At 49.7% G+C, this 27,492-nt stretch overlaps 1 protein-coding gene across 3 annotated transcripts in view; it reads right to left on the bottom strand.

Moving 5' to 3' along the window:
- Positions 1-27,492, bottom strand: part of LOC119973054 (monoacylglycerol lipase abhd6-A-like) — a 107,540-nt gene that overhangs the window by 11,779 nt on the left and 68,269 nt on the right. For all 3 annotated transcript variants that reach the window (XM_038810503.1, XM_038810502.1, XM_038810500.1), the window contains exons 5-7: positions 24,003-24,135; positions 21,656-21,813; positions 8,004-8,058 (exon numbers count right to left, since the gene is read on the bottom strand). In XM_038810503.1, coding sequence (XP_038666431.1) covers positions 8,004-8,058; positions 21,656-21,813; positions 24,003-24,135 — 346 coding nt within the window. The remainder of the gene's footprint in view (positions 1-8,003; positions 8,059-21,655; positions 21,814-24,002; positions 24,136-27,492) is intronic.

Below are 27,492 nucleotides of genomic sequence, written 5' to 3'. Positions count from 1 at the left end.
CCGTTCAGACTGATCACATGGAACGTTAGACGGCAGAATGGGCTGGTTAAGAGGGCTCGCGTGTTCACGCATTTGAGGGGATTGAAGGCGGACATGGCAGTGCTACAGGGCTTTACTGGCAGGGGTGGTTGATACCGAGTACTCGGCTATTGCTGTGTCGGACCATGCTCCACATTGGCTGGATCTGCGGGTGAGCAAGGAGGGTGGTCAGCGCCCACAATAAAGATTGGACATGGGGCTGTTAGGGGATGAGGGGGTGTGCAGGCGTGTGAGGGAGTCCATCCAGAATTCTCGGTAGCAACGGTTTTGGAAGCGCTGAAGGCAGTGGTTAGGGGAGAGCTAATATCGCCCATAGGGAGAAGGTGTAGCAAGCAGAGATAGATAGGTTGGTTGGGGAAATACTCCAGGTAGATAGGAGGTATTCGGAGGCACCGGAGGCAGGGTTATTGAGGGAGTGGCAGATGCTACAAATGGAGTTTGGTCTATTGTCTACAGGGAAGGAGGTGGAGCAGCTGAGGAAGGCAAGGGGGCGATATACGAGTATGGAGAGAAGGCCAGTTGGATGCTAGCACGACAGCTAAGGAAAAGGGAGGCAGCCAGGGAGATAGGAAGAGTGAAGGACAGAGGGGGGGGGGGGAAACGGTCTTGGACCCAGCAGGGGTGAACGGGGTGTTTAATGAATTGTACAATTGGCTGTATGAGTAGGAACCCCCAGCTGGCATGGAGGGGATGAGGCAGTTTTTGGGAGAATTGAAGTTTCCGAAGGTGGAGGAATGGTTGGTGGAGGGGTTAGGAGCCCCGATCGGGATTGAAGAAATAGCAGAGGGGCTGGAGGCCATGCAGTCGGGTACGGCCCCGGGACCGGAAGGCTACCTAGCGGAATTTTACAAAAAGTTCTCTGAGATGCTGGGCCTGCTGCTGGTGAGGGCATTTAATGAGGCAAGAAAGCGGAGTGTTCTTCCCTCAACAATGTCACAGGCCTCAATCTCACTGATCCTGAAATGGGAGAAGGACCCAGAGCTATGCGGGTCGTACAGGCCAATCTCCCTATTAAATGTTAACTCAAACTGTTGGCTAAAATCTTGGCCTCAAGGATAGAAGATTGTGTCCCAAAGGTGATAAGGGAAGACCAGACGGGGCAGGCAGCTAATGGCCACCGTTAGAAGGCTCTTAAATATGATCATGATGCCCTCAGAGGGAAGGGAGGTGGAGGTAGTGGTCGCGATGGATGCAGAAAAGACCTCAGACCTGGTGGAGTGGAACTATTTGTAGGAGGTGTTGGGGTGGGACTTCATTGATTGGGTTTGGTTGTTGTACCAGGCACCGGTGGTGAATGTACCAATGAAACAGCTGACGTCGGCCTATTTTAAACTGCACTGAAGGACAGGCAAGGATGTCTCCTCTCCCCGCTGCTGTTTGCTTTGGCCATAGAGCCACTGACGATGTCACTAAGAGCATCAAGGGACTGGAAGGTGTTGGTCCGGGGGGGGGGGGTTGAACACAGGGTCTCTCTATACGCTGACGACCTGCTCCTGTATATCTCTGACCCGTTAGGGGGGGATGGGGGAGATTATGCGGATTTTAGGGGAATTTGGCCGGTTTTTGGGGTACAAATTGAATATGGGAAAAAGTGAGATATTTGCGATCCAGGCAAGGGGGCAGGAGAGGAGACTGGGGGAGCTGCCGTTCCGAGTGGTGGGAGGGAGTTTCTGCTATTTGCGAATCCAGTTGGCATGGGAATGGGAATTGTTACATAAACTAAATCTGACCCGGCTAGTGGAACAAATGAAGGACTTTCGAAGGTGGGACATGCTCCCGCTGTCACTGGCGGGGAGGGTACAGACCGTGAAAATGATGGTCCTCCCGAGATTTCTGTTTGTTTTCCAGTGCCTCCCCATCTTTATCCCAAAGACCTTTTTTAAACGGGTAAATAAGGTGATTTCTGATTCTGTGTGGGCGGGTAAAACCCCGCGAGTGAAGAAAGTGCTGCTGGAGCGTAGTCGGGGGAAGGGGCTTGGCGCTGCCGAACTTTAGCGACTATTACTGGGCGGCAAACATAGCCATGATTAGGAAGTGGGTAGTGGGGGGTGGTCAGTGTGGGAGCGAGTGGAGGCGGCATCGTGTAAGGACACAAGTTCGGGGGCATCGATAACAGCACATCTGCTGTTCCCGCTGGCCCGGTACTCCACAAGCCCGGCGGTAGTGGTGGCCCTGAGAGTCTGGGTCAGTGGAGGAAGCATACGAGAGTAGAGGGAGCATCAGTCTGTGCTCCAATTTGTAAGAATCATCAGTTTGTTCCTGAAAGGCTAGATGGGGGGTCTCAGAGATGGCAGAGAGCCGGGATCGAGACGATGGGAGATTTATTCATCGATTTCCCTGTTTGAAGGATTTAGAGGAGAAATTTGGATTGCCGAGAGGGAATGGGTTTAGATATCTGCAGACACGGGATCTTTGCGAAGGTAGGTTTCGACTTTTCCGCTCCTACCGCCATGGGGGATACAGGACAGGGTAGTTTCTAGAACGGGGCTGGGAGAGGGGAAGGTCTCGGCTATCTATAAAGAACTCATGGAGTCGGAGGTATCTCAGGTACAGGAGCTAAAGTGCAAATGGGAAGAAGAGCTGGGAAGGGGGGGGGGGAGAGAGATAGAGGCGGGTCTGTGGGCGGATGCTTTGAGCAGAGTCAACATGTCCTTATCATGTGCCAGGCTCAGCCTGATACAATTTAAGGTCGTTCACCGGGCTTACATGACAGTGGCCCGGATGAGCAAGTTTTTGGGGATAGAGGACAGGTGTGTGAGGTGTGCGGGAGGGCAAGCAAACCATGTCTATATGTTTTGGGCATGTCCGAAGCTTAGGGGATTCTGACAGGGATTTGCAGAGGTCATGTCCATGTGCTAAAAACAAGGGTGGTGCCGAGTCCAGAGTTGGCAATTTTTGGAGTGTCGGAAGATCTGGGAGTCCCAGAGGCCAACATCTTGGCCTTTGCCTCCTTGGTAGCCCGGAGACAGATATTGCCAGCGTGGAGAGACTCGAAGCCCCCAAAATCAGAGATCTGGGTTAGCGACATGGCCGAGTTCCTCAGACTTGAGAAAATTAAGTTCGTCTTATGAGGGTCAATGCTAGGGTTCGTCCAGAGGTGGCAGCCGTTTGTCGACTTCTTCAGGGAAAACTAAATGTCAGCAGAGGCAATAAGAAAAAGAGGGGGGTGGAGGGAAGGGGAGTTAGGTTATTTTCTGTTTAGGGTAGGTGGTTTTTGTTAGAGATGGAGATGGTTTATGCATTATGTTTATATTTGTATTTGTGTGGCAGCACGGTGGCGCAGAGTGGGTTAGCCCTGCTGCCTCACGGCGCCGAGGTCCCAGGTTCGATCCCTGCTCTGGGTCACTGTCCGGGTGGAATTTGCACATCCTCCCCGTGTCTGCGTGGGTTTCGCCCCCACAACCCAAAGATGTGCAGGCTAGGTGGATTGGCCACGCTAAATTGCCCCTTAATTGGAAAAAATGAATTGGATATTCAAAATTTTTTTAAAAATTGTATTTATACTGTTTACTGTTATTATTATAAATTTATAAATACCTCAATAAAATGTTATACAAAAAAAAATAAAGGAAAATGAGCCAGGGTGTATGAGTGGCCAATCCAACGTCACCCCTTTTTATACCTCTGCCAAAATTGAGGGCGGAATTCTCCGCTTCCCACGTGGCTTGGGAGAATCGTGGGAGAGATTTAAGAGAATTCCGCCCTGAAAGTTCCACTCAACAAATAAAAGGTGCAAGGCTGAATGAAGTAAGAGAGAAGAACAGACTTGAAGAGAGACAATGAGAGAAATACATCAGCAACCAGGGTTAGTGCTTCTCCACACAACAGCCACCAGATGGAGTAAGTGGATAAATTGCATATAAAAGCAAGATATTCTTCCCTGGTTTGACTTAGTTTTCACTCAGTTAATAATCTCATATAGGATGGAAATGCAGACATTATAGCCGGTTTCAACAATTCCACTACATTCTTTCTCCTGATTGCTATCCGACGATCCATAGCCAATGCAGAAATCAAGTGAGTACGGGATCAGGCACAGTTGCGTTACCCCACGCAGTCAAATAGCATAACACAATACCATGCTTACACACAAAGGCTGGGCACAAGTGAGGTATTTGTCACATACCATCATTGCCTGTTATTTTACAAGAAAACTGTAAAGAATAGGACAGAGAGAGGATCATTATAGTACTTTACTTCAGTAATCATGTGTTATTAATGAAAGATTATTCACTTGTTTAATGACAAGAAATTCAGCGCAAAGATTCATTTGACATTTTCCAATTTCTTTCCAATTAGCATGTTACTGGTAGTTTAGTGGTAGCTCACTGCTTTTATCACCGATCTGAATTGCTGTGGGTTTGTGCCTTACCGACACAACATAAATCTGTGAAAAAGACCAGCAACAAAATCTACCGAGAATTCCTAGAAAATTAGAGGGATACTATGTAAATTCACTTCGATAACAGCACCACAAGGGGACAGCAGTGCAACATTTGGAAATCTTATTCCACATCAGCAACTTTAAGAGACATCAGAAATGACCCACTTTTGGAACTAAACTATTTTCGAGACTAGATATCTGGTAATGGCAATTTTTATGGGTGTTCATCAGGCTCTTAAAAAGATGCATCTAAATAATAGAGGATGTAATAACAGTTGGTGCAGTAGTGACGATCAGCATGAATGATCTGCTGACACTCACCACCCAAGCTCATCGCCATATGGACAATGTACAGCAAACTATGTCCCAACATGAATCACAGGCAAGCGTGGAACAAGAGTACGGACAGGAAATTAGAGAAATATTGGAGAGAAAAAGAACTAAAAATGTTATCACATAGTGTAATAATCTTGAGAGCCAGGACTGTAAGAAAGTGGGGATATAACCCTTGCCCCTATGTACAAGGTAAAACCTGGCAAGTTTAGTCAGAAGGAAGAAATAAACCTGTGGCATGTTTTTTACCTGTCCATGGTTATCATTTATTCTAAAAACATACTCTTACGTATGCAATTCTTCATTGGGTTTGTTTAGAAAATGCTGAAGACTTTAAAAGATTCTGGTTTAGGTAAGGCTTTTATTGCAGGTGCCCCAACCTAAATTTTCTTTTTAGCTCCAAAGAAGAGTCATACGGACTTAAAACGTTAACTCTATTTCTCTCTCCACAGATGCTGCCAGCCCCACTAAGTCTTTCCCGCATTTCCTGTTTTTGTTTCACAACCTTCCAAACTACTCGGAATTTGGAAACCATTTCTTTAAATTTCAAAACTGCGTGACATTCTGTTATCTAGGATAGGCAGGAGAGGGAAACCTGGGAATTATAGACAAGGGGCGGGATTCTCCGCGAACCGGCGGGGCGGGCCACTCCGCACCTTCAGGGGCTCGGCCAGCGCCGGAGTGTTTGGCGCCGCGCCAGCCGGCGTGGAATGGCTTGGTGCCATGCCAACCGGCGCCGAAGGGTCTCCGCCAGCCGGCGCGAGTTGGCGCATACGCGGGAGCGCCAGGGTGCGCTGGCGTCATCCCAGCGCATGTGCAGGAGGGTTCTCCGCACCGGCCATGGCGGAGGTTGACAGCAGCCGTTGCGGAGGGAAAGAGTACCCCCACGGCACAGGCCCACTCACGGATCGGTGGGCCCCGATCTCAGGTGAGGCCACCATGGGGGCCCCCCGAGGACTCTGCGGGCCGCGCGTGGAGCCAGGTCCTGCTGGTCAGGACCTATTGTGATTTACGCCAGCGGGACCGACCAAAAATGGGCGGCCACTCGGCCCATCACGGGCCAGTGAATCGCCGGGGGGCCGCTGCCAACGGCCCCCGACCAGCGCAATTCCCGCCCCCGCCAAAACCCCGGCGCCGGAGAATTCGGCAGCCGGCGGGGGTGGGATTCACGCCGCCCGCCCCTGGCGATTCTCCGACCCGGCGGGGGGTCGGAGAATCCCACCCCAGTTAACCCCAACTACCTGCTGTTGGGAAATTATTAAAGTCTATATTCACGGCGAGGGTGATTGAACACATTGAAAAATTTGATCTGGTGAGAGAAAACCAGCATTAATTTCTAAAGGGTAGGTTATGCCTAACGAATTTGATGGCATCATTTGAAGTAATAATTAAATAGTGGTTAGGAAAATATCTGCGGATGTTATTTATACAAATGTCCAGAAGGCATTGTTAGATTCACGCAAAAGAGACAGCTAGATAAGCTTGAAGCTCAAAGTTGAAGGCAAATGTTTGACCTAGTTAGGAAATTTGCTGAATGGAATATAGCGAAGGGATAATATGAAGGTCCTCTAATTGACCGATACTCTAATTGGAAGCATGTCCCTTGTGGTGTCTAGTAAGGATCTGTTTTGGAGCCACAACTATTCACTATATTTAATACCAGCTTAAATGAAAGGACAGGAAGCCACATATCCAAATTTGCTGATGGCACAAAGATACGTGGCACTGAAAACAATCCAGATGGAAGGGTTAGTGGAAGGGTAACATTATAAATAGACCTTGGTGGATTTAGTGAATGAAATAAACTGTGGCAAATGAATTTCAATTTGTGCAAATATGAGGTCATCCACAATAGAGCTTCAAAGTTACTTTAAAATGTCATGGACAAATACTGAAATAAATCAAAAAGGTTAATAGAATGCTGGCCTCTTTATCTAGAGGACTAGGATATGAGGAGGTAGAAGTCATACTTCAGCTGATACAAAGCCTACATTAAGCCACACCTGGTGCATTCAGAGTATTTTGGGGCACAACACCTTAGGAAGGAAATAGTAGCCTTTGAGGGAGCGCAGTGTACATTTACCATATTGATAGTTGGACTCCAAGGGAAAATTTTAAGGAGTGATTAGACGAAGTAGGATTGTATATCCTGGAATTTAAAAGGCTAAGGGATGATTTGTTCAATGTTTTGGACATAGTATGGGGAATAGATGGTATATACAGAGAGAAGCCACTTCCTCTGATTGGGGAGTCTGGCATCAAAGGGTGTATCTACTAATTAAAGTCAGACCTTTCAAGGTGAAATTAGGAAACACTTGCACACAAATATGGCAATTGATGCTAGATCAATTGTTAAATTTAAAACTGAGATAAGATTGACAGATTTTATTCACTAAAGATGCACTAACTGGCCCACTCTTATATGTATGATCCTAAGGTTCCACTTTGTGATGCTAATACATGAACCAACAGTCTGATCTACAAAATAGCATTTAAGAAGAGTTATGGGTCTGTAATCACCCAATGGTGTATTCTTCATGCATCACAACTGCCCATTGTGTAATAAATATTTACAGTTTTAATCTTAAGGGAGAGGACAGTTTTCTCCATTAGAATTAATGGAACACTGGTATTTTTTATGTAACTCTATTCAGCTTCCATTTATAACTAGTCACACAAAAATTACTTCAATGAATTATGCATATGCACAATGAAACCAAGAATTAGAAGAGAAAGGTAAAGCCAGATGAGGGAGAAAAAGTATAGGCCATGCTTATAGGGTTAGAGAAGAAGGAAGTAAATCATAAAGACTAGCCGGGAACATTTGGGCCAAGTGCCTGTTTCTGTGCTGCAAATCAATGTAACTCTTTGTAAGAACTCTGCTTTTACTTTTGGCTTGTATTTAGACAAAAATCATCTTGAATGATGCGGCAGATAAACTTTATTGAAGTATGCTGTTTCTAAGCGTGTGGCGGATAATAATTTAAGTTCCTATTAATTAAATGCTAAAGCACAATGTTGCTGCACTCTTTGGACATTGAAGACATGGAAAGCTGTCCTGAAGGAGAAATGGGCACACACAGGTACTAATTACCAAGAATCAGAAACAGCACCAGTGTCCTAATTAGTATCCCCCATAGAAAACTGCCACAGAACCACATCTTCTCCACTATCTTAAGCAGTTGTAGATTTAAGTGAACTAATTTATGGCAAAGACTGACACACATATTAAATAAAAGTGTCTTACATTCACGATAAAAGTCATTGTGAGGCAGTCGAACATCCACAAGGCCCTGAAGAATCTAAGAAAGTCACACGGTTAGTAGGGTTAGACACATTCGACAGAATGCACATTCTACTGTTATGTTTGTATCCTAGTGGAGATCCAATTTACCTATAGTTTTATATTTAGGCAGGTTATTAAATGCGTGTCCATTTATAACCTGGCAATTGTAAATCTAAAGGTTTCAGAAACTGACCATTATTTAGAGATCTTCATAATTTTCAATGAGTGGGTTGTTGGCATCATGAGAACCATGATGTGGAGATGCCGGCATTGGACTGGGGTGAGCACAGTAAGAAGTCTTACAACACCAGGCTAAAGTCCAACAGGTTGTTGGACCTGTTGGACTTTAACCTGCTGTTGTAAGACTTCTTATCATGAGAACCAATAGAGATACAGGTTGGATAAATGAATCTGAGGTTGGATAGAAGAGAAGGATGCAAGTGTGCTGGCATGTAATACCGCATAATGATGGGCTGTAGGTTTGAACTACCATTCCCCCATAAAGCATAGTTGCCAATTTTAGAGGAGAGAAGGAAATAAAGTTGAATTACTATCATGCACAAGAAATATCAAATCATTTCATAGCCAAAGATCATAAGAAATACGAGCAAGAGTAGGCCATTTGGCCCATCGAGCTGCTCCACCATTCAATTAGTTCATGGTTGATTTAATTGTGGCCTTAACGGCACATTCTAACCTGTCCCACGTAATCCTTGACTTATTATTTTTTATCATGTATTCGATATTCCACGGGCAGGACTTTTCGGATATCAGTGTTTCCAACTGACGAGTGGGTGAGGAATGCATCCCCGCCATCCACAGCAACCCCTTGGCCATTGGCTGGAGACGGGACTTCCGTGCCCCCATCCAGGCAGAGGTCTGGTCGCAGAGAGCTACTGGCCAATCTGATTGGCCAAAAACTCTGTATTCCCAGTAGCACTGGTAGCACCAGTGGCCAGGAGTGGGACAATGAGCAATCCACAGATTACAAGTCCTGGATCCAGAACAAGGGGCGAAATTCTCCGCACCCGCGGAAAGTCAGCAAACCGTCGTAAAAATCGGGACCGTTTTACGACGGTCGCGAAGGCTTCATTTCCCGACGGATTCACTTCCTGGAAATGGGCTAGTAGCGCGGCCGCGTCAATTACGTGCGTGATGACGACGGAACGCGACGACGACACGAACCCGCCCATGTGACGCCGCCCGACGCCGTAAAAAGGCGCGGGCGACCACAGAATCTGTCGGGCAGGATGTCGGAGCCGAGGAGAGCTGCTCCTCGCTTTGTAGATGCAGACGTCGAGGCGCTGCTCGATGCCGTGGAGCAGAGGAGGGGCATCATCCGCCCGCGGAGAGGGCATCGCCAACCTGCCAGCACGGTACGCCAGGCCTGGCGTGACGTGGCTGCTGCCGTCAGTGCTGTGGGGCAGACCCCTCGCTCAGCAGAGCAATGTCGAAAGAAGCTACACGACCTCACCAGGTCTGCCAGGGTAAGTGCCATGAGGGTGCCCCCTAGTCACAACCATCCCTCCCCCTTAACTGCCTGGGGGGGGGGGGGGGGAGGGATTGGGGCAGAGTTATTTGAGGGTGGTTCACAAAGTTGTCACAGACCCAGCGCTCTGGCCCCGAGGAGAGATGTAATCGTCTGATGACAACTTGCCCCCCCCAAACTGTGCCAGTATCTGAACGGACTGCTGATACCTACCGTTTTGTAATGATCTACCTATGTTCCCTCCCCCAACAGGCCAAGGCCGGTCATAACCACCGTGAGCGGCACAAGACTGGAGGGGGTTCGCCCAACATGCACCCCCTCAGCACCTTTGAACAGAGGGCACTGGACCTTGTTGGGGGGTCTGCCACCCGCGATATCGCGCAATGCGAGGTTGGCGGAACTGCAGCAAGTGAGACAACCCTCCCTGACAAACACCCCCCCCCCCCCCCATCCTCTGTCCCTTCACACACCCTGCCCACTGGGACACCTCCCCATCCTCTGTCCCTTCACACACCCTGCCCACTGGGACACCTCCCCCATCCTCTGTCCCTTCACACACCCTGCCCACTGGGACACCTCCCCCATCCTCTGTCCCTTCACACACCCTGCCCACTGGGACCGTCCAGCGGCCTGCCGAGCAAATCGAAATAACCCGTCTCATTCTCTTCCCTAGGACGTGATGCCCAACGACCAGGTCCGTCTGGCTGCAGACGGAGACAGGAATCTGCCGCCACCTCACCCGGGGCCTCACAACAGAGGGTGCCCGATCAGCGGGCAGCCCTATCCGCCCCAACCCAATCTGCGGACCAGGACGCACAGAGGGTTCGAAGTCCACCACCAGCACCAGAAATGGCCAGGGACAACCCTCCTGTCGCTGAGCAGCCCCACACCATGGACGAGGCCCTAAGCATTGAGAGCGTCGGGCTTGCGGCACTGCTTTCTCCCACCACATCCATCATCCCAGAGATACACACCCCGGCGGGCCTATTTAGTGATGAGTCTCCTGGGGCACAGTCTGGTTGGCACATCAGAGATGAGCAGGTACAGCAGGTGGAGGTCGGAGCAACAGAGGGCCCGGACTCGCGGAGGCCAGACCAGGCCCAGGATGCAGCTGGCTCCCAGACGTTTTCTGAGTTCCTGGAGTTTATCAACCCACCCGCACAGCCGATGCCTCAGGAAACCCAGGGAAACAATGACGGGATGAGGGCTTCCTTCCAGACTCTGCAGACGCTGTTAGAGGAGTCGAACCGCGTCCAAGAGCAGGGAGTGGTGCCGCTCATGGCAGAGACCCAGTCCGACACCGCACGGGTGGCATCCGCGGTGGAGGCAATGGGTCAGGTTATGCAAGACGTTGGGGTTAATGTGCACGCGTCATCCTCGGCCCTGGACAGGGTTGCCCTCTCACAGGCAGCAATGTGCCAGAGCCAAAACGACATTGCCGGCGCCCTGCGGGCCATGGCCGAGTCTCAGCAGGTCATTGGCCAGTCGCAGCACGCCATGGCACAGTCCCAGCAGTCGATAGCACAGTCTCAGCAGTCGCTGGCACAGTCCCAGCAGTCGCTGGCACAGTCCCAGCTGTCAGTCGCGGAGACCATCAACCGCCTGACACATGTGCTGGATGGCGTCGTGCACACACAGGTTGAGATCGCACAGTCCCTGGCGGGAATGTCTAACTCCCTGGACTCCGTCTCTGCAAACCTTCGGATCCTGGTGGATACCGTTGCAGGCCTCCAGGACTGGCAGCGCCAGGTGTCGGTGGTGCGACGGGGAACCTCCCCGCTCGCACCTCTGTCCCAAAGTGAGGCCCGGGGGCCACCGGGCTCCCCGAGGGAGGAGGAGGTTTCGGGGCCCGTCCCATTAACTCCATCACGGGACGTCCCGGAATTCTCGGCCTCCCCCCGTCCCATCCCTGGTGCATCGGGTGGGCAGCAGGCAGAGCAGGGTGGCACAATGTCACCCGAGACGCCCGCAGAGCAGCCTGGCCCATCAAGGCCGGGTCGCCCCAGGAAACGCATAGCCAAGGAGAAACGAGTCGAGGGGGGCGATTCGCAGCAATCCTCCTCCACTCCTGCTGTATCATCTGGGGATTCACTTAGACGTAGTGGTAGGGCCCGTAAGGCAACTAAGATAGACACTGAGTAAGTTGGCACGGGTGAAGGGCACAGTTTAGTTGTAGGGGCTAGGGCACCTGTAAATAATTGTTAATATTAAACGCATTGTTCCACCTTACTTGTAATACCGTGTGATTGTTCCACAGCCACAGGAATCGTGATGGTGACCGAGTGTCGCTGGGGGTGACGGGTGGTGAAACCTCAGTGCCGGGTGTGCAGTCCCTGCCCCTACCCCCCTCCCACAGCTAGCCCACGCGGGCACGTGATGGAGTGTCAGTGACGAACTCAGCGGCCACCAAGGTGGATGGTTCAGCTATTGCCATGGGTCAGACTCTCTCTAACGATTCTGAGCTCACAGCTCTTCGCAGAGCGGGCTGTCATCATTCCACATGGCACTGATCACACCCACTGACACAGCCATCAATGTTGTGCCATACCGTCTGGACCCAGTGATAAGCGTCATGTCGAAGTGGAGCAGTGTACACTGAGGGGGGGGGGGGGGGGGAGGGGGGGGGGTTGTGGTGGTGGCAGTTGTGTGGTGACCCTCTGCATGACTAGCGATGCAGGTGGTGGTTTGGTGTTCATCGGGGACGTCACATGCGATGCGTGAACCGTGCTGCCACCAGGGCGTCGCGTGCCCGCCGTCCTTGCCGGGTCCGTCGTGCCGCCTCCTGGACATCACCAGCACCTGGGTCGTGTCTGCGTTCTGCGCCCGCCACTCCGCCAGCCTCCTCCTCCTCCTCCTCCTCCTCCTCCTTGTGCTGGCACCACTGCCACTAGCTTCTCCCTCCACCTCCTGCAACAGGTCATCTCCCCTCTGCATCGCGATGTTGTGCAGCGCACAGCAGACCACTACAATGCGAGCGACCCTGTCGGCCTGGTACTGCAGGGCCCCTCCGGAGCGGGCCAGGCACCTGAATCTCATCTTCAGGAGGCCAAGGCAGCGCTCCACCACACCCCTGGTTGCTGCATGGGCCTCGTTGTATCGTGTTTCCGCATTGGTCTGAGGCCTCCGTATAGGCGTCATCAGCCAAGACCTCAGCGGATAACCCCTGTCACCTAGCAACCAGCCCCTCAGCCGGGGGAGACGTCCCTCAAACATCGCAGGGATGAACGACTGCGCTAGTATGTAGGAGTCATGCACACTCCCTGGGAACCTTGCACAGACGTTCATGAACCTCATGTGGGGGTCGCATACCACCTGGACATTAATGGAGTATGTCCCCCTCCTGTTTGTGAACACTTCCTTGTCCACAGCAGGCGGGCGCATGGGGACGTGAACACAGTCGATTGACCCCTGAACCCTCGGTATCCCGGCCACACTGGCAAATCCACGGGCTCGTGAGTCTTGACTTGCTTGGTCCTCGGGAAAGGTGATGTAGCGATCGGCGATGGCATAGAGGGCGTCGGTCACATCCCGGATACACCTGTGGACCGATGACTGGGAGATCCCGGAGACGTCCCCGCTCGGAGACTGGAAGGAGCCGGTAGCATAGAAGTTCAGAGCGACCGTCACCTTGATGGCTACCGGGATCGCGTGTCCTCCCCCCGTTCCACGTGGGGCGAGGTGCGACAGGAGTTCGCAGATATGTATCACCGTCTGCCTACTCAGCCGGAGTCTTCTCCTGCAGGTGATGTCCGGCATTGTTAGGAAAGAGACCCGGACACGGTACACCCTCGGCTTTGGTCGTCGCCTCTGACGCCGTGGCTGCACCCTCACTCTCTCCTCTTCCTCTTCCTCCTCCTCCTCCTCCTCCTCCCCCCCCCCCCCATGCTGCTCGACGACTGGCAACTCCTCGGCCCTTCCCTCTGCTGCTGCAGCTGGCCCTGCAGCCACTGCGGGTTGTGGGTGTGGATGCTGCTGCATCTCCAAATCCAGTAGAGCGGCCCCAACCACTGCGCAGAACATAGCCGTTCTGTTCCCATGCATCGTGCTAACCTACAGAAGGGTGGTAGGAGGCAGAGAAACGGGACATGTTAGACGGACGTTAGTCGACACCTCGGCAGCCTCCTGCCACGGGATACCTGTGTGTCCCGGTGGCCTGGTCGCGCTGCTGACACGCGGTCAGCCTAACCCCTGGTCACTTTCTGCATCCAACGGCCAGTAAACTATGGCCTCCTCACGGGTGCGTCAGTGGCCTGTGGCCGGAAGCCACAGGGGAACCAGCGGCCGTGTCCTCGTCACCTGCACACCATGGCATGCTGGCAGACATTTTGTAACGGGGTTGGACGGCTCACTCTCTACCTAACCGCCCCCCCCTCAGTCGCCCCCCACTGCCTCCCCCGTCTCCCCCACTGCCCCCTCCGTCTCCCCCACTGCCTCCTCCGTCTCCCCCACTGCCCCCTCCGTCTCCCCCACTGCATCCTCCGTCTCCCCCACTGCCCCCTCCGTCTCCCCCACTGCCCCCTCCGTCTCCCCCACTGCCCCCTCCGTCTCCCCCACTGCACCCTCTGTCTCCCCCACTGCCCCCTCCGTCTCCCCCACTGCCTCCCCCGTCTCCCCCACTGCCTCCCCCGTCTCCCCCCCACTGCCCCCGTTCTGGACCCCCTCCCGTTTCCAGGGATGCCTTCCCCGTTGTGGCCAGACTCGAGCGGTGCGCTGAACGGTGCGCTGAGCGGTGCGCAGAGTGGTGCCCTGACCTCCTCCAAGCAGTCGTCAGCCAGGCCGACTGGTTGACGAATTTAAAAAGCAGGTGTGTTTCACGACGTCCAAACAGGGCGCCATGACGTCGGGACTTCGGCCCATCCGGGCCGGTGAATAGCGGGGGGGCTCTCAGTGGCGATTCTGGTCGTGTCAGGGGCGGGAAGGAGGCGTTTGTCGGGAAACGCGACTCCCGACAATTTGCGGGGTTCGGAGAATAGCGGGAGGGCGTCGGAACAGCGTCGCCGTAAAAATTTCCGATGCCCGCTATTCTCCGAACCGTCGTGAGTCCGGAGAATCGCGCCCAAGATATGTGTGGGGGGGGTTTCACAGCAGGGAGGGGAGGTGAGGCCCGGGGTGGGGCTATGATGGAGAGGAGAGGAGGGGGCACCATGGAGGTGACAGACTTGGGGACATGTGCCCAATTGAGGGAAGCGCACTCTCTTCCAGCTCAAGGCCCAAGCAGGGCACCCTGCCCCTGAACTACTCCCACCAGCCTCAAAATTGGGGCCAGGTGGGAAGTGGCTTTAGTAAAGGAGGAGAGGTGGACTGTCCGAGACCTTGTCCACCTCATGTAAAAATGTGGATAGATCAGAATGGACAGGAGGGTGGCAGGAAGGCCACTGACGAACTTTACAGGTCAGCCTACCAGTACATCTGCCGGCAGGGCACCTCTCTCAACTTTAAGAGAAGGAAAGATGATCTCATTGAAGCAGTCACGATTCTGAAGGGTCTTGGCTAGTTAGACACTGACATTGGGTAGGTTCCTCCGCCACCCACTGCCAGTTGTGGAGGTCCTGAAGTGGTGGAGAATCCAGATTGGCCCAAAAATTGGAGAAGTTCCATTCCTGTTGGTGGCGGAAATGAGATTTACGCCCTGCGGCAGCTGGGCACCAGATTCTCCATGCCCGCGGTAATCTTTGATCCCATGGACCGGGATTCACATGGGCGAGAATTGGTTCAGGTATTTTCCAGCATGGCCAGAGCATGGTAGACCTTGCGATGGGCCAAGGGGGTAACTCTTTTAGGAAGTTGCCCCCAAACTCCATTGGGAAGTCTCCCCCACAATTGGAATCCTGCCCACCCCACCCCCACAATGCCCCCCATAAGACCCCCACCAGAGACCATCATAAGAGAAACACCCATCAAAGACCCCCGCCTCTCACATCCTCTTTTTCTCTACAGAAAGCACTTAACCTCCTTTGATTTTCAATTTCACATTGCAGTGAATGAAAGCCTACCAGATCAAAGATCTGAGGGGGGGATAAAAGCCAATTGATGTGGGTTTTCCTTTCTTGGAATTTACAGGTAGTGTTTTCTCTGCCTGAGCCAGCAAGCATATTGCACAGCTGAATTTTAAGCAGTAATTTTTCTCACTGTCCCTGTTTGGACTGTTCTCTAGCTTCCAGGCAGGGGTCCCAGTAACGGGGGCTTCCAGGCAGGGGTCCCTGTAATGCAGGCTTTCAGACCAGGGGTCCTCGTAATGAGGGGCTTACAGTCAAGGGTCTCTGTAATGGGGGATTTCACGTGGCCATCTCTGTAATGGGGGGCCTCCAGTTGGCAGCTCTGCAATGGGGGAATTACAGGGACCCCTGCCTGGAAGCCCCCATTACTGGGACCCCTGCCTGGAAGCCCCCATTACTGGGACCCCTGCCTGGAAGCTAGAGAACAGTCCAAACAGGAACAGTGAGAAAAATTACTTAATTTCAGGCAGTGGTCTCTGTTTGGGGGGGGGGGGGGGGGGTCTCTGGTGGAAAAGGTCTCACTTATGGGGATCTCGCGTATGGGTGGTCGAGTCATCCTTGCATTGTGGGGGTGGGGGGGGTGACCCATAAAATCCTGTGGTGGGGGCAGGGTGGAATTGTGTTACTGGGGAGGGGCATGGCAAGGTGTAGTGAATCACCTCTGATTTGCACTATCAGCGCTAGCTCAAATCAGAGGCGATTCATCTCCAGCGGGAGAACACAGGGCGGGATTGTCTGACCGTGTCTGCTCGGTGAGTGGAGAATCCCGGCCGAGGTCATAGAGTTCTCCATTGTACGTAGCTCGCCAGCAGCGCCGGCCCTAGGGTTGCTGGCGCCCCGGGCAAGCTGAACTTCGGCGCCCTTGGGGGGGGCGGGGCCGAGGGGCGGGGGGGGGGGCCGGGGGGCTGGATCCGAGGGGGGGGGGCGGGGGGCGGACCCGAGGGGGGGGCGGACCCGAGGGTGGGGCGGGGGAGGGGGGGGGGCGGACCTGAGGGGGGGGCGGACACGAGGGGGGGAGCGGACACGAGGGGGGGAGCGGACACGAGGGGGGGAGCGGACACGAGGGGGGGAACGGACCGAGCGGGGGGGCCGCCCTGGGGGAGGGCGGCCACCGCGCATGCGCTGGTTGGCACCTGCCCAACTGCGCATGCGCGGGACCCGAGTCTCTGGCGCCCCCTAGCACATGGCGCCCCGGGCGACTGCCCGAGTTGCCGGTGCCTTGAGCCGGCCCTGCTCGCCAGTGGCGTCCTTGCAGTGGGAGGGGCGGGAGAATCCAGCCCAAAGTCTCTCAAACAGAGAACTCCAGCCATTATTTCCCCTGGCTGGGGAATCTAAAACACGAGGGCACAGTTTCAAGATAATGGCCGATCATTTGGGGCTGCGATGGAGAGAAATTTCTTCACTCACAAAGTGTTGTCATTCTTTGAAATTCTCTGCCCCAGAGGGTTGTGGATGCTCCATCACTGAATATATTTCAGGCTGAGATGAACGGATTTTTGGTCTCTCGGGGAATCAAAGGATGTGGGGAGCAGGTTGGAAAATCGTGATCATATTGAGTGGTGGAGCAGGCTGGACAGCCTGTCTCCTCCTCCTCCTGCTATTGCTTCTGTTCTTACTCGGGTTATTATGTTGGCAAAAATACAAACAAAAAGTCTGAAAAAAACAGCAATGTGTTAAATGATTGATTAATTGGCTTTGATTGAGGGAGAAATGTTGGTCAGGATATATTCCAGTGTTTCTTCAAATGATGTGAAGGTATCTTTTACATCAATGATATATTCTGACAATGCTGCACTTCCTCAGTACTGCACTGAAGGCTTAGCTCAGATTATGTCTTTAAGTCCTTTCATGGGGCTAAAGCCCATCTTCCAAGTCTGAAACAAGAGCTTAACCAAAATGACAAGTGGAAAAAACAGTTTTCTCCCTTTCAGTTGTGAAGGAATGCGAGCTTCAACATCTAATGGTTACAAACACCTGCCTCCTAGATCCTTCTTCTGCTTCATTTCCCGCTGACCCTACCCTTTCTTCCTGTAATCACCCCTTGTGGATTATTCACAATACCCTCTGACCATCCCTTCTCTGACTCTGAATGATCTGTCCTCAGCAAAGGCCTCAGCTTCATCCCCTCAAGCCTCAAATGAATTCTGAGTTCAGTACAAAGCTGAGCTCTTATTCCATCACCTTCCCTCTGCACCCACTTCTTTGACAAAGGGTATCCCGACCTCCCTGCACAATGGACCCTTTTATCCATTTCCAATATTCATCTCCACCTGGTAAGTGTAAACACCTGGACATGGCCAATACTGTTGTTTGGTGAACTGACCTCTACCTTTCAGAAGTCGAATGCCAGCTCTCTGACATGTCCATTTACCTTCCACTCCTCCATGATTCCACTACAGAACGTCAAGGCATTGGAGCAAATCTTCCAATCAACACGAGTGCTCCACGCATTGCTGCTGCCCACGGATATCATTACGCGCTCACCTTTTGCGCATTTTAAGCCGGGACTTCCGATTTTAGATGTCCACACAGACATCCAGGTTTTAAATGGCAAAGAGGAGTTGAACAGATGACACTCCCCCTTTTTATGACATAATTCATAGCTGCCATATTCAGCTAAGTTTGTAAAGCTCTTGTGGGTGAGTGTGAATGGATGGGCGAGTGAGTAAGGGAATCGGGATGTGTGAGTAGATGGGCAAGTGAATGAGGAAATGGGGATGGGAGTGAGTGGATGGGCAAGTGAGTGGGTGAACGAGGGAGTGAGTGGAGTGAATGAGTGAGTGAGTGAGTGGAGCGATTGGGAGAAGGGAATGGAGTCCTTACAAATGCTAGGCCATCAAGGTCTACAAGTACACAGTAGCGACCCAGTAGCACAGTGGTTAGCACTGTTGCTTCACAGCGTCAGGGTGCCAGGTTCGATTCCCGCTTGGGTCACTGTCTGTGCGGAGTCTGCACGTTCTCCCCGTGTCTGTGTGGGTTTCCTCCGGATGCTCCGGTTTCCTCCCACAAGTCCCGAAAGACATGCTGCTAGATGAATTGGACATTCTGAATTCTCCCTTAGTGTATCCGAACAGGCGCCGGAGTGTGGCGACTAGGGGATTTTCACAGTAACTTAATTTAAGCAGTGTTAATGTAAGCCTACTTGTGACAATAATAAAGATTAAACTTGGAAGCTGCTTTTACACTGCAAGAGACTCATGCTAAAGCTAGCAGCTCCTGAAAGCAGTTCTGACAACCCGAAAATAAACAGAAATGATATTTCGCTGTCCACAGATGCTGCCTTACCTGTTAAGTGTTTACTGGGTATGTATTTTCTGTTCTTATCCCGATTTAACATTGCCAGATTCATGAAGGTTGGTTGCTGGGACATGTTACTATGTAATAGGTACTTCATAAAGCAAAGATGGTGTTGTTTAATCAACAGGGCTACAATGACCAATTTGGAACAGTAAACATATTTTGAATGATCTCTGCTTCATTTAACTACTTGTTGAAGGTGATATTTTAAGGGTAATATGAAGTAATCTCATCAGCATACACTTCCTTTCTATTTACAACCACAATGATTTTGGATAAACCATTTCCTTTAATGCTCAATAACTTATTCTGTTCCTCAGAGGTTCTTTAATGATGATTGTTTTCACACCACTATTTTTACAGCATTTTCTTTAATAAAATAAAGGTCCTTTGCAGATTGTTAAATTAAAGCAAAGCCAGAGTCATAGAATCCAATCATGGATTCTCTACAGTGCAGAAGGAGGCCATTTAGCCCATCGGGTCTGCACCATCCCTCTGAAAGTCCAAAGATGTGCAGGTCAGGTGGATTGGCCATGCTAAGTTGCCCTTAGTGTCCAAAATTGCCCTTAATGTTGGGTGGGGTTGCTGGGTTATGGGGATAGGGTGGAGGTGTGGACTTGGGTGGGGTGCTCTTTCCAAGAGCCGGTGCAGACTCGATGGGCTGAATGGCCTCCTTCTGCACTGTAAATTCTATGAAAGAGCACTCCTCCCAAACCCACTCCCCAGCCCTATCCCAATAATTGCTTAACTTAACCCACACATCTTTGGATACTAAGGGGCAATTTAATGTGGCTAATCTACCCAACCTGTGCATCTTTGGACTGCAGAGGAAACGGAGCAGCTGGAGGAAACCCACGCAGACACTGGGGGAATATGCAAACTCCACAAAGACATCCACCCAAGGCCAATGGTTTTTTTCAGAGCTCAAAAGGGGAAGACTACACAAAATCCCCACATTTAAATTCTGAAGGATAACATCTCCTGGCTCTTGGTGAATGAGAGGATATGCTGTTTTACTTCAGTGTACAAAGTGGAAGTATTTTATGTATTATGGTTATTCCCTCTTTGAGCTTTGAAAAATCAATTTTTATTGAGCATATTATTGGGGCAACTGATCAAATCATTTAAATAATTAATACACTGCATTGGAGGTGTACTCGTGATTCTATGATTATGGGTGAAGTTATACAGCGGCTTTGACTGTTTTTATTAACTTTGTGTGTTACTATTTTGAATGAAGTCCTGGATAGAATGTGTGTGCCAATTAAATGTCTCACTTAACATGTATGTAAAAATGAAGAAACGTTTTCTGTCTACCGCACATCAGTGACACTGCAAACGTCAAAACTTAATAGTCTTATCCGTAAATTTGTTTTGAAAACACTTCCTGCTGTCTTTCTGACCCTGATGTTATGGCTTCGCCCCATGTCCAGGTGCCAGTCAGTAATTTATAACCAGCTGATATGTACAGACACTTCCCTCTCAATCAGCCTCGAGCTAATCTCAGGATATGGTATCTATTGAGCACTAACTTTAAAAAGGGCAGGCCTGATTAAACACAACATCCTTTCAACCCCTAAACATCACCACAATGTTCCAGACCCAAAGTGACCGTCAACAACACCATTGAAAACTGTAGCATTTGTAGCATAAATCAAAAGCAAATTTTAAAAAAACCATTACACCGCAATATCAATTCTAAGCCTTATTTTCTCTCTCAAAATGTTTATTTTTAATTCCTAGTTACAAATAAAGCTATTTGGTATCCTTTGTGGCACACTCAACTGAGTCACAACGCTCCAGGTTCAAGTCCCGCTGATGTTCCAGTGGGGTATTGAGGGTACTGTTGGAGGCGACGTCTTTCGGATGAGAAATTAAACGGAGGCCTTGTCTGCCTGAGCTGCTAGATTGATTGGATGCCATGGCACTACTTCAGAGAAGAGCTGAGGAGTTATCCCCAGTGCCCTGGCCCATATTTTTCCCTCAATTGATTTTCTGATCATTATCACATTGCTGTTTTGGGGGAGTTTGCTGAAGGCAAATTGGCTCCTGTGTTTCCTGCATTACAACAGCAACTACTGTTCAATTCAAGAAGTACTTCATTGGCTGCGCAAAAGAGATTGAGCCATCTGGAGTCATGCAAAGTCCGCTATCAATGCAAGTCTTTCTTTTAGTGCTGTTTGTGGTGTAGCGGATGGGTCAGATTGGTTCATGGCACAAGAGATACATTGGCAACATGTCCAGTCAGAATGGATGATGCCAGCGTGCAGCCTCTTTATAGAAGGAAATCAGGTTAGCCGTGTTACTCCAGCTTTCTGTCAAGCAATTGCTTTCCTGTTGATTATATTTTTTTAAAATGAAACCGCAGCAAGGACAAGTGATGCAGGCATCAAGATGTGACTTATGAACAGTGCGCTAATTCCAGGGATCAAATCTACAAGGATACAAACAATATTAAAACTTTAACTTAGACGGTTAATTATTTTGAGAACCCTTTGAGAACAACTTCAGCATGGTGAATATGTGCAGTTGAAAGCTGGAGGTTTGTACTCAGCTGGCATTAAGGAACAGAAAGGGTATCAAACTGCGTTCTCAGTGGAAACATTTGTTGGGAAAGAGAACATATGGTTGATGTCAGCTGACCGTATGTCAGAAGCTTCACCTCACATGAAATGTCTGTTCTCATCTCGAGTACAGAATAATACTGGTTAAAAAAAACGTTTCTCAACACAGAGATTCTCATTGTTGAAGCAGGAAGCATTTTGGAACAAATGCGCTTTCTTTTGGCCACTTCCATTGCAAGGTGCTAACTTTGAAACAAGGTCACATACCTGCTGAGGTACTTTGAAGCGGACATAGGAACAAAGCTTCAGCATCTTCTCCATCTCCTCAGGGGTAGATGGAATTAGGGGAACTTTACTAACATCTCCCGTTTGTTCCAATGACTTTAGTTCTTTCACAAATTTGCTTTCGCTGGGATACCGCAGACCTGTACCAAGAATTAAAAATTTCACCTGATTAAAATCAAACAGTGACGTTACAAATAAACATCCCGAGCTTGTGCTCCAGTTGAGCTTTGCATGCTCTGTCCCTAGTCAATCATCAGTTAATGTCCTGTAAATGTGGATTCACCAAAGCTTTGGACCCTCCATGTCAAAAATACAATTGCAGTTAACAAGAGGACATCAATATTTTAATGCCTGTTTCATTCAGCTTGATTGCTCCCAATCTGTTGTGGTATTGGCCTGAGGCAAAGTCAGATGAAATGAACCATGTGAACGGGATTCATGTGAACGACAATAACCTTCATCAAATCTCAGGTGTCACATTCAATTTTAAATCATTTAAAATTAGTTTCCACTTTATCTGTTTGCTCTCTTACAACATTGGTCAGAATTACAACCCCCCCCCAACCTCTCGCCCCGCGCCCCGATAGGTTTTTAGGCAGAGGGGTGGGGTGGGAGGGGGGAGTGCGATTGAACCTCAGTGGGGAAGCCAGGATTACAACAATGCTACATCTCAGGTGGGGTTGGAAGGGAAGGGGTACCCTCCCCTCTAAGATCTGGTGGTCTCTTACCAGCCCCACCTTCTACTACAAGATTCCTCATTTCTCTCTTGCAGCCCCCCCCCCCCCCCCCCCCCCCAACGCACACACACACACACAGGCTTTCCATACCCTCGTCGCCAGAGGCCCCTTGAACTTCCCTGGGCCTTCTGCTCTCAGACTTTGTCTCCGACATCTTCTGTCTACTGCAGCGCTGTAGAGAGGACTAGAGAGCTGCTGGCTAATCAAGGGGGGGGGGGGGCTTCCCCCGAGCGAGGGGTGGAAGTCCCACCTGCAGCCAATCAACGATCATTCGATTGACTCTTCGGATCACAGGGAACAAGGGCCTGCCATCTGAAAAATCAGGCCATTGTTTCCTTTTCACTAAAATAAAAGCATACTACTGCTTAATACTGTGGGTTAACTACTTGCAATCTCTCACTGCCTAGTATTGTGGAACTACTGCAAAGGTAATAGAGGAACTCTCTCATAGGCTGCCTTTTGCTGGAATTAAGCACTTCAGATATACAGGTTACCCATTGCCTTTAAATAATCCTGTGCGAATTTGGTCATGGATCATGAAAATGACAAAACATCATGGGCGAGATTCTCCGACCCCCCGCTGGTGCAGAGAATCGCTGGGGGGCAGCGTGAATCCTGCCAACGCCGGGTGCTGGATTCTCCGGCGCTGGGGTTATGGCGGGGCGGGAATTGCGATGCGCCAGTTGGAGGCTGCTGGCAGCCCCCCCCCCCCCCCCCCCCCCGGCAATTCTCCTGCCTGCAATGGGCCGAGGGGCCGCCCATTTCCGGCGGGTCCCGCCGGCGTAAATCACAACAGATCCTTACCGGCGGGACCTGGCTCCACAGGCAGCCTGCAGAGTCCTCGGGGCCGCCCCCCCAGTGATTCTCTGGCCCGGCGGGGGGATCGGAGAATTCCGCCCAAGGGCTTTGACCTGAAATTTTTACTTGGTTTCCTGTCTCCAATAATGCTGCTTGACTTGCTGAGTGAACCCCGCAATGTTTCCAGATGCACCCTAGAAAGAATACTATCTGGCTGCATCATAGCCTGGTACGGCAATTGCTCAGCACAAGACTGTAAGAAACTACAGAGAGCCGTGAACACAGCCATGTCCATTAAGCAAAACCCCCTCCCACCCACTGACTCTGTCTACATCTCCCGCTACCTTGGGAAAGCAGAAGCTTAATCAAAGACCCCTCCCACCCGGGTCATTCTCTCTTCCAACCTCTTCCATCAGCAGGAGATACAAAAGTTTGAGAACACGCACAAACAGTTTCAAAAACAGCTTCTTCCCCGCTGTTACCAAACTCCTGAATGACCGTCTTATGGACTGAACTGATCTTCTGAGTAGTACTACACTCAGTATGTTTCACCCGATGCCTGTGCCTATGCATTTACATTGTGTATTTATGTGTGTCTTATGTCTTTTCATGTATGGAACGATCAGTCTGGACTGTACGCAGAACAATACTTTACACTGTACCTCGGTACACGTGACAATAAACCCAAATATTTCTGTTTTTATTTCAGAGTTACAGCATCCACAGCATTTTGCTTTTGTACAGATCAGTGTTCCATTGTTTTTAACCAAAGTTGTGATTCAGTAATAATTTACCTGCAGGGCAGATGAGAGTTAGGCCACAGATGTCTGTTGGATGGCGAGCAGCGTAAACACCAGCAACATTACCACCCATTGATGTACCAATTAGATGAAATGGCTTCCTATTTAACCCGATGCATTCAACAAACTGGAACGAGAGAGGAAAAAAGATATTCAAGCTTTGCAGATGAACTCAACTAAGTTGACCTAGATCCTCATGCTCTGTCTTCAGAAACAAGTGTGTTACTTGAAGCATAGTTTCTAAATAGACAAACATGCTTTTGTTTTTACAGTCCAAAGATGTGCAGGTTAGGTGCACTGGTCATGCTAAGTTTCCCCATAGTGTTCAAAGGTTAGGTGGGGTTACGGAGATAGGCTGGAGGAAATGGGCCGAGGATTCTATGGAGTCTATCTGAAATAAATAGGAGCATGGTTTCGCTTTAGCAAATAAGAGTCAATGAACAAACCCTCTGGCAAAGTAAATTTGCACAATTTCTAAGCCAAAATATTCTTTAAAAAAAATAATCTGAAGGATTACAGAATATACAAGGTCGCATGGAAATCCAATTCATTTCCTTTGCGATTTACTGTGGGCTTCCAAGATATTGTGCGTTTTGGAAAATTCATCACATGACTATGAATCAAGGATTATCCCTTTGAAATTTTACTGAAAGGAGAGATCAGCGTATCAATTTAATCAGCTTCCGGAGCAGCCTGTTGCTGAGGTTGATGTCCAATTATAAAAAATTAAAGCATCGTGGAGACGTCACTATATTGTGTGCGCTTTTTGGTTCTAGTGGTAGTCTCTTAATTAAAAAGTTCACGGGAATAACAGCAACATCTGAAAAGATTATTGTAGCAATTAATTGTATTGATGAAGCCAAAATATGCTCGATTTTGTCAAAGGGAAGATACAAGTTACCGTGGCAATAAGCTCATTTACCATGAGTGATTATGTTCGTTTATTCAGAATGTTAATTAAAATACCATGTCATCAAGCATGAAGAGCTTAAATCAAGAAATAAGTTTCTGTTGAGAATCATTAAAAATATTAGGCAGTGACTGCAACTTTATAAAATCTGGCAGCTGAGATATGGAGATAGCTCAGAACAGCACATTGAAGAATTACAAAAGTGGGTCTTGTATTAATCCATTTACGGAAAGTACCTTCAGTAACACAAAACTGGAATTAGTATTAAAAATTCTGGCAGGTTCAATCCAACTACTCGACTTCCATTTCTATTTTCGGTAAGCAACCTACCTCATTTGCAGCTGGGGCATCATTAACCCAAAGAATCTCTACAGTGCAGAAGGAGGCTATTTAGCCCATCAAGTCTGCACCTACCCTCTAAAAGAGCACTCTACCGAGATCTCTCCCCCCCCCCCCCCCCCCCCCCCCCCCCCCCCCCCACCCCGTCCCATCCCCACGACCATAACCAACCCGCACACCTCTGGAAACCAAGGGGCCATTTGGCTTGGCCAATCCACCTAACCTGCACATCTTTGGACTTCAGGAGTGATGCACTATTAATTACGACGAGACGAGAGTAGAATGTAATCGAGGCTTTATTACACAGAGATGTGAGGCCTCCTACAGCAGCTGACGAAATGGCTGCTGTATGGAGAGCACACATATTTATACTCCGCCTACTGGCCGGAGCCAGCAGGCAGGGATCTACCCCTGTATCTGTAATACAGAGGCCTTACCGTAAAACCCATATATACAGTATAATACATCAGTGGTGACTACCACAAGGAGGAAACTGGAGCCCCCGGAGGAAACTCATACAGACACAGGTAGAATGTGCAAACTCCACACAGGCAGTCACCCAAAGACAGATTCAAACATGGTGCTGTAAGGCAGCATATCCAGAGATGCAGGATAATGTTTAGGAACAGCAACCTTGGTTGGATTATCTTTCCCTAATCCATGAGTACTCAAACTAAGTCTGAGCCCTGGGTGAGAGAAATCTGCCAACATTCGCTGTCGAAGCTCATGGATGAATAATAAATACTTGGCTTTTGAGACAACTTAGTGGTTGTGGAACTGTACCCCATTACGGAATTTACATAGACAAGGAGGGGATAAACATTTTAAAAAAAGATTCAAGTTAAGTGGCATTTAAGTTATCAAACTTTCCTTATATCTCTTAGGCTCTTTATACAACAAAGAATTCTGGATGCGGTTGACCTGCCAAATCATCCAGCTTTCTGGATCTGCATTTAAATTTTGAGCAACAGTGTAAGTGCAAATCTTGTTGCAGTCACCATGTCGAACCATGTTGCAGTTACCAAGGGAACAAATAGAAAAACTCAAGAGTCATAAAGTCATACAGTACAGAAGAGACCCTTCAGCGAATCGCGTCTGCACCGACAAAACAATTAAATCTCCAATAATCCCACTTTCCAGCACTTGGCCCATAGCCTTGAATGTTATGACATTTCAAGTGCTCATCCAGGTACTTTTTAAAGGCTGTGAGGTTTCCTGTCTCTACTACCCTCCCAGGCAGTGCACTCCAGACTCCCACTACCTGCTGGGTGAAAAGACTTTTCCTCGCAGCCCCCCTAATCCTCACAACCCTCACCTTAAAATTGTGCCTCATCATTATTGACCCTTCAATTAATATGAATATAAGAACTAGGAGCAGGAGTAGGCCATCTGGCCCCTCGAGGCTGCTCCGCCATTCAATGAGATCATGGCTGATCTTTTGTGGACTCCACTTTCTGGCCCGAACACCATAACCCTTAATTCTTTTATTCTTCAAACTAAGGAGCACAGTTGCTTCCTATCCATCCTGCCCATACCACTCATAATCTTGAACACGTCAATCAGGTCGCCCCTCAGCCTTCTCTGCTCAAAAGAAAACAACCTGAGCCAATCCAGTCTCTCTTCATAGCTCAAATGCTCCATCCAAGGCAACATGCTGGTGAATCTCCTCCGCACGCTCTCCAGTGCAATCACTTCCTTCCTATAATGTAGTGACCAGAATTGCACACAGAACTCCAGCTGTAGCCTAACCAACGTCCTGTACAGCTCCAACATAACCTCCCTGCCCTTATAATCTGTGCCACAAGTGATAAAGGCAAATGTCTCGTATGCCTTCTTGACCACCTTGGTTCTGAACCTGTCCTGCTGTCTTCAGGGATCTGTGGGTAAGTACCCCGACCCGAGATCCCTCTGTTCCTCTAAACGTCCTAATGTCCTGCCATTCATTGAGTAATCCCTTGTCTTGTTAATCCTTCCTAAGTGCATCATGTCGCACTTTTCAGGGTTAAATTCCATCTGCCATTGATCTGCCTATCTGACCAACCTGTCTATATCTTACCTGGAACCCAAGACCTTCTTCCTCACTTAAATACCCAGCCAATATTCGCGTTATCCCCTTGTCAAAGGCTTTGCTCAAATCTAAATAAATGACATCAACTGCATGACCCTCATCTACACATCCAATCACCTCATCAGAAAATGTAATCAAATTTGATCGGCATGACCTCCCTCTGACAA

Source organism: Scyliorhinus canicula, chromosome 11, assembly GCF_902713615.1.
Source record: "Scyliorhinus canicula chromosome 11, sScyCan1.1, whole genome shotgun sequence".
NCBI lineage: Eukaryota > Metazoa > Chordata > Chondrichthyes > Carcharhiniformes > Scyliorhinidae > Scyliorhinus > Scyliorhinus canicula.
This window is presented reverse-complemented; position numbering and strand designations above follow the sequence as displayed.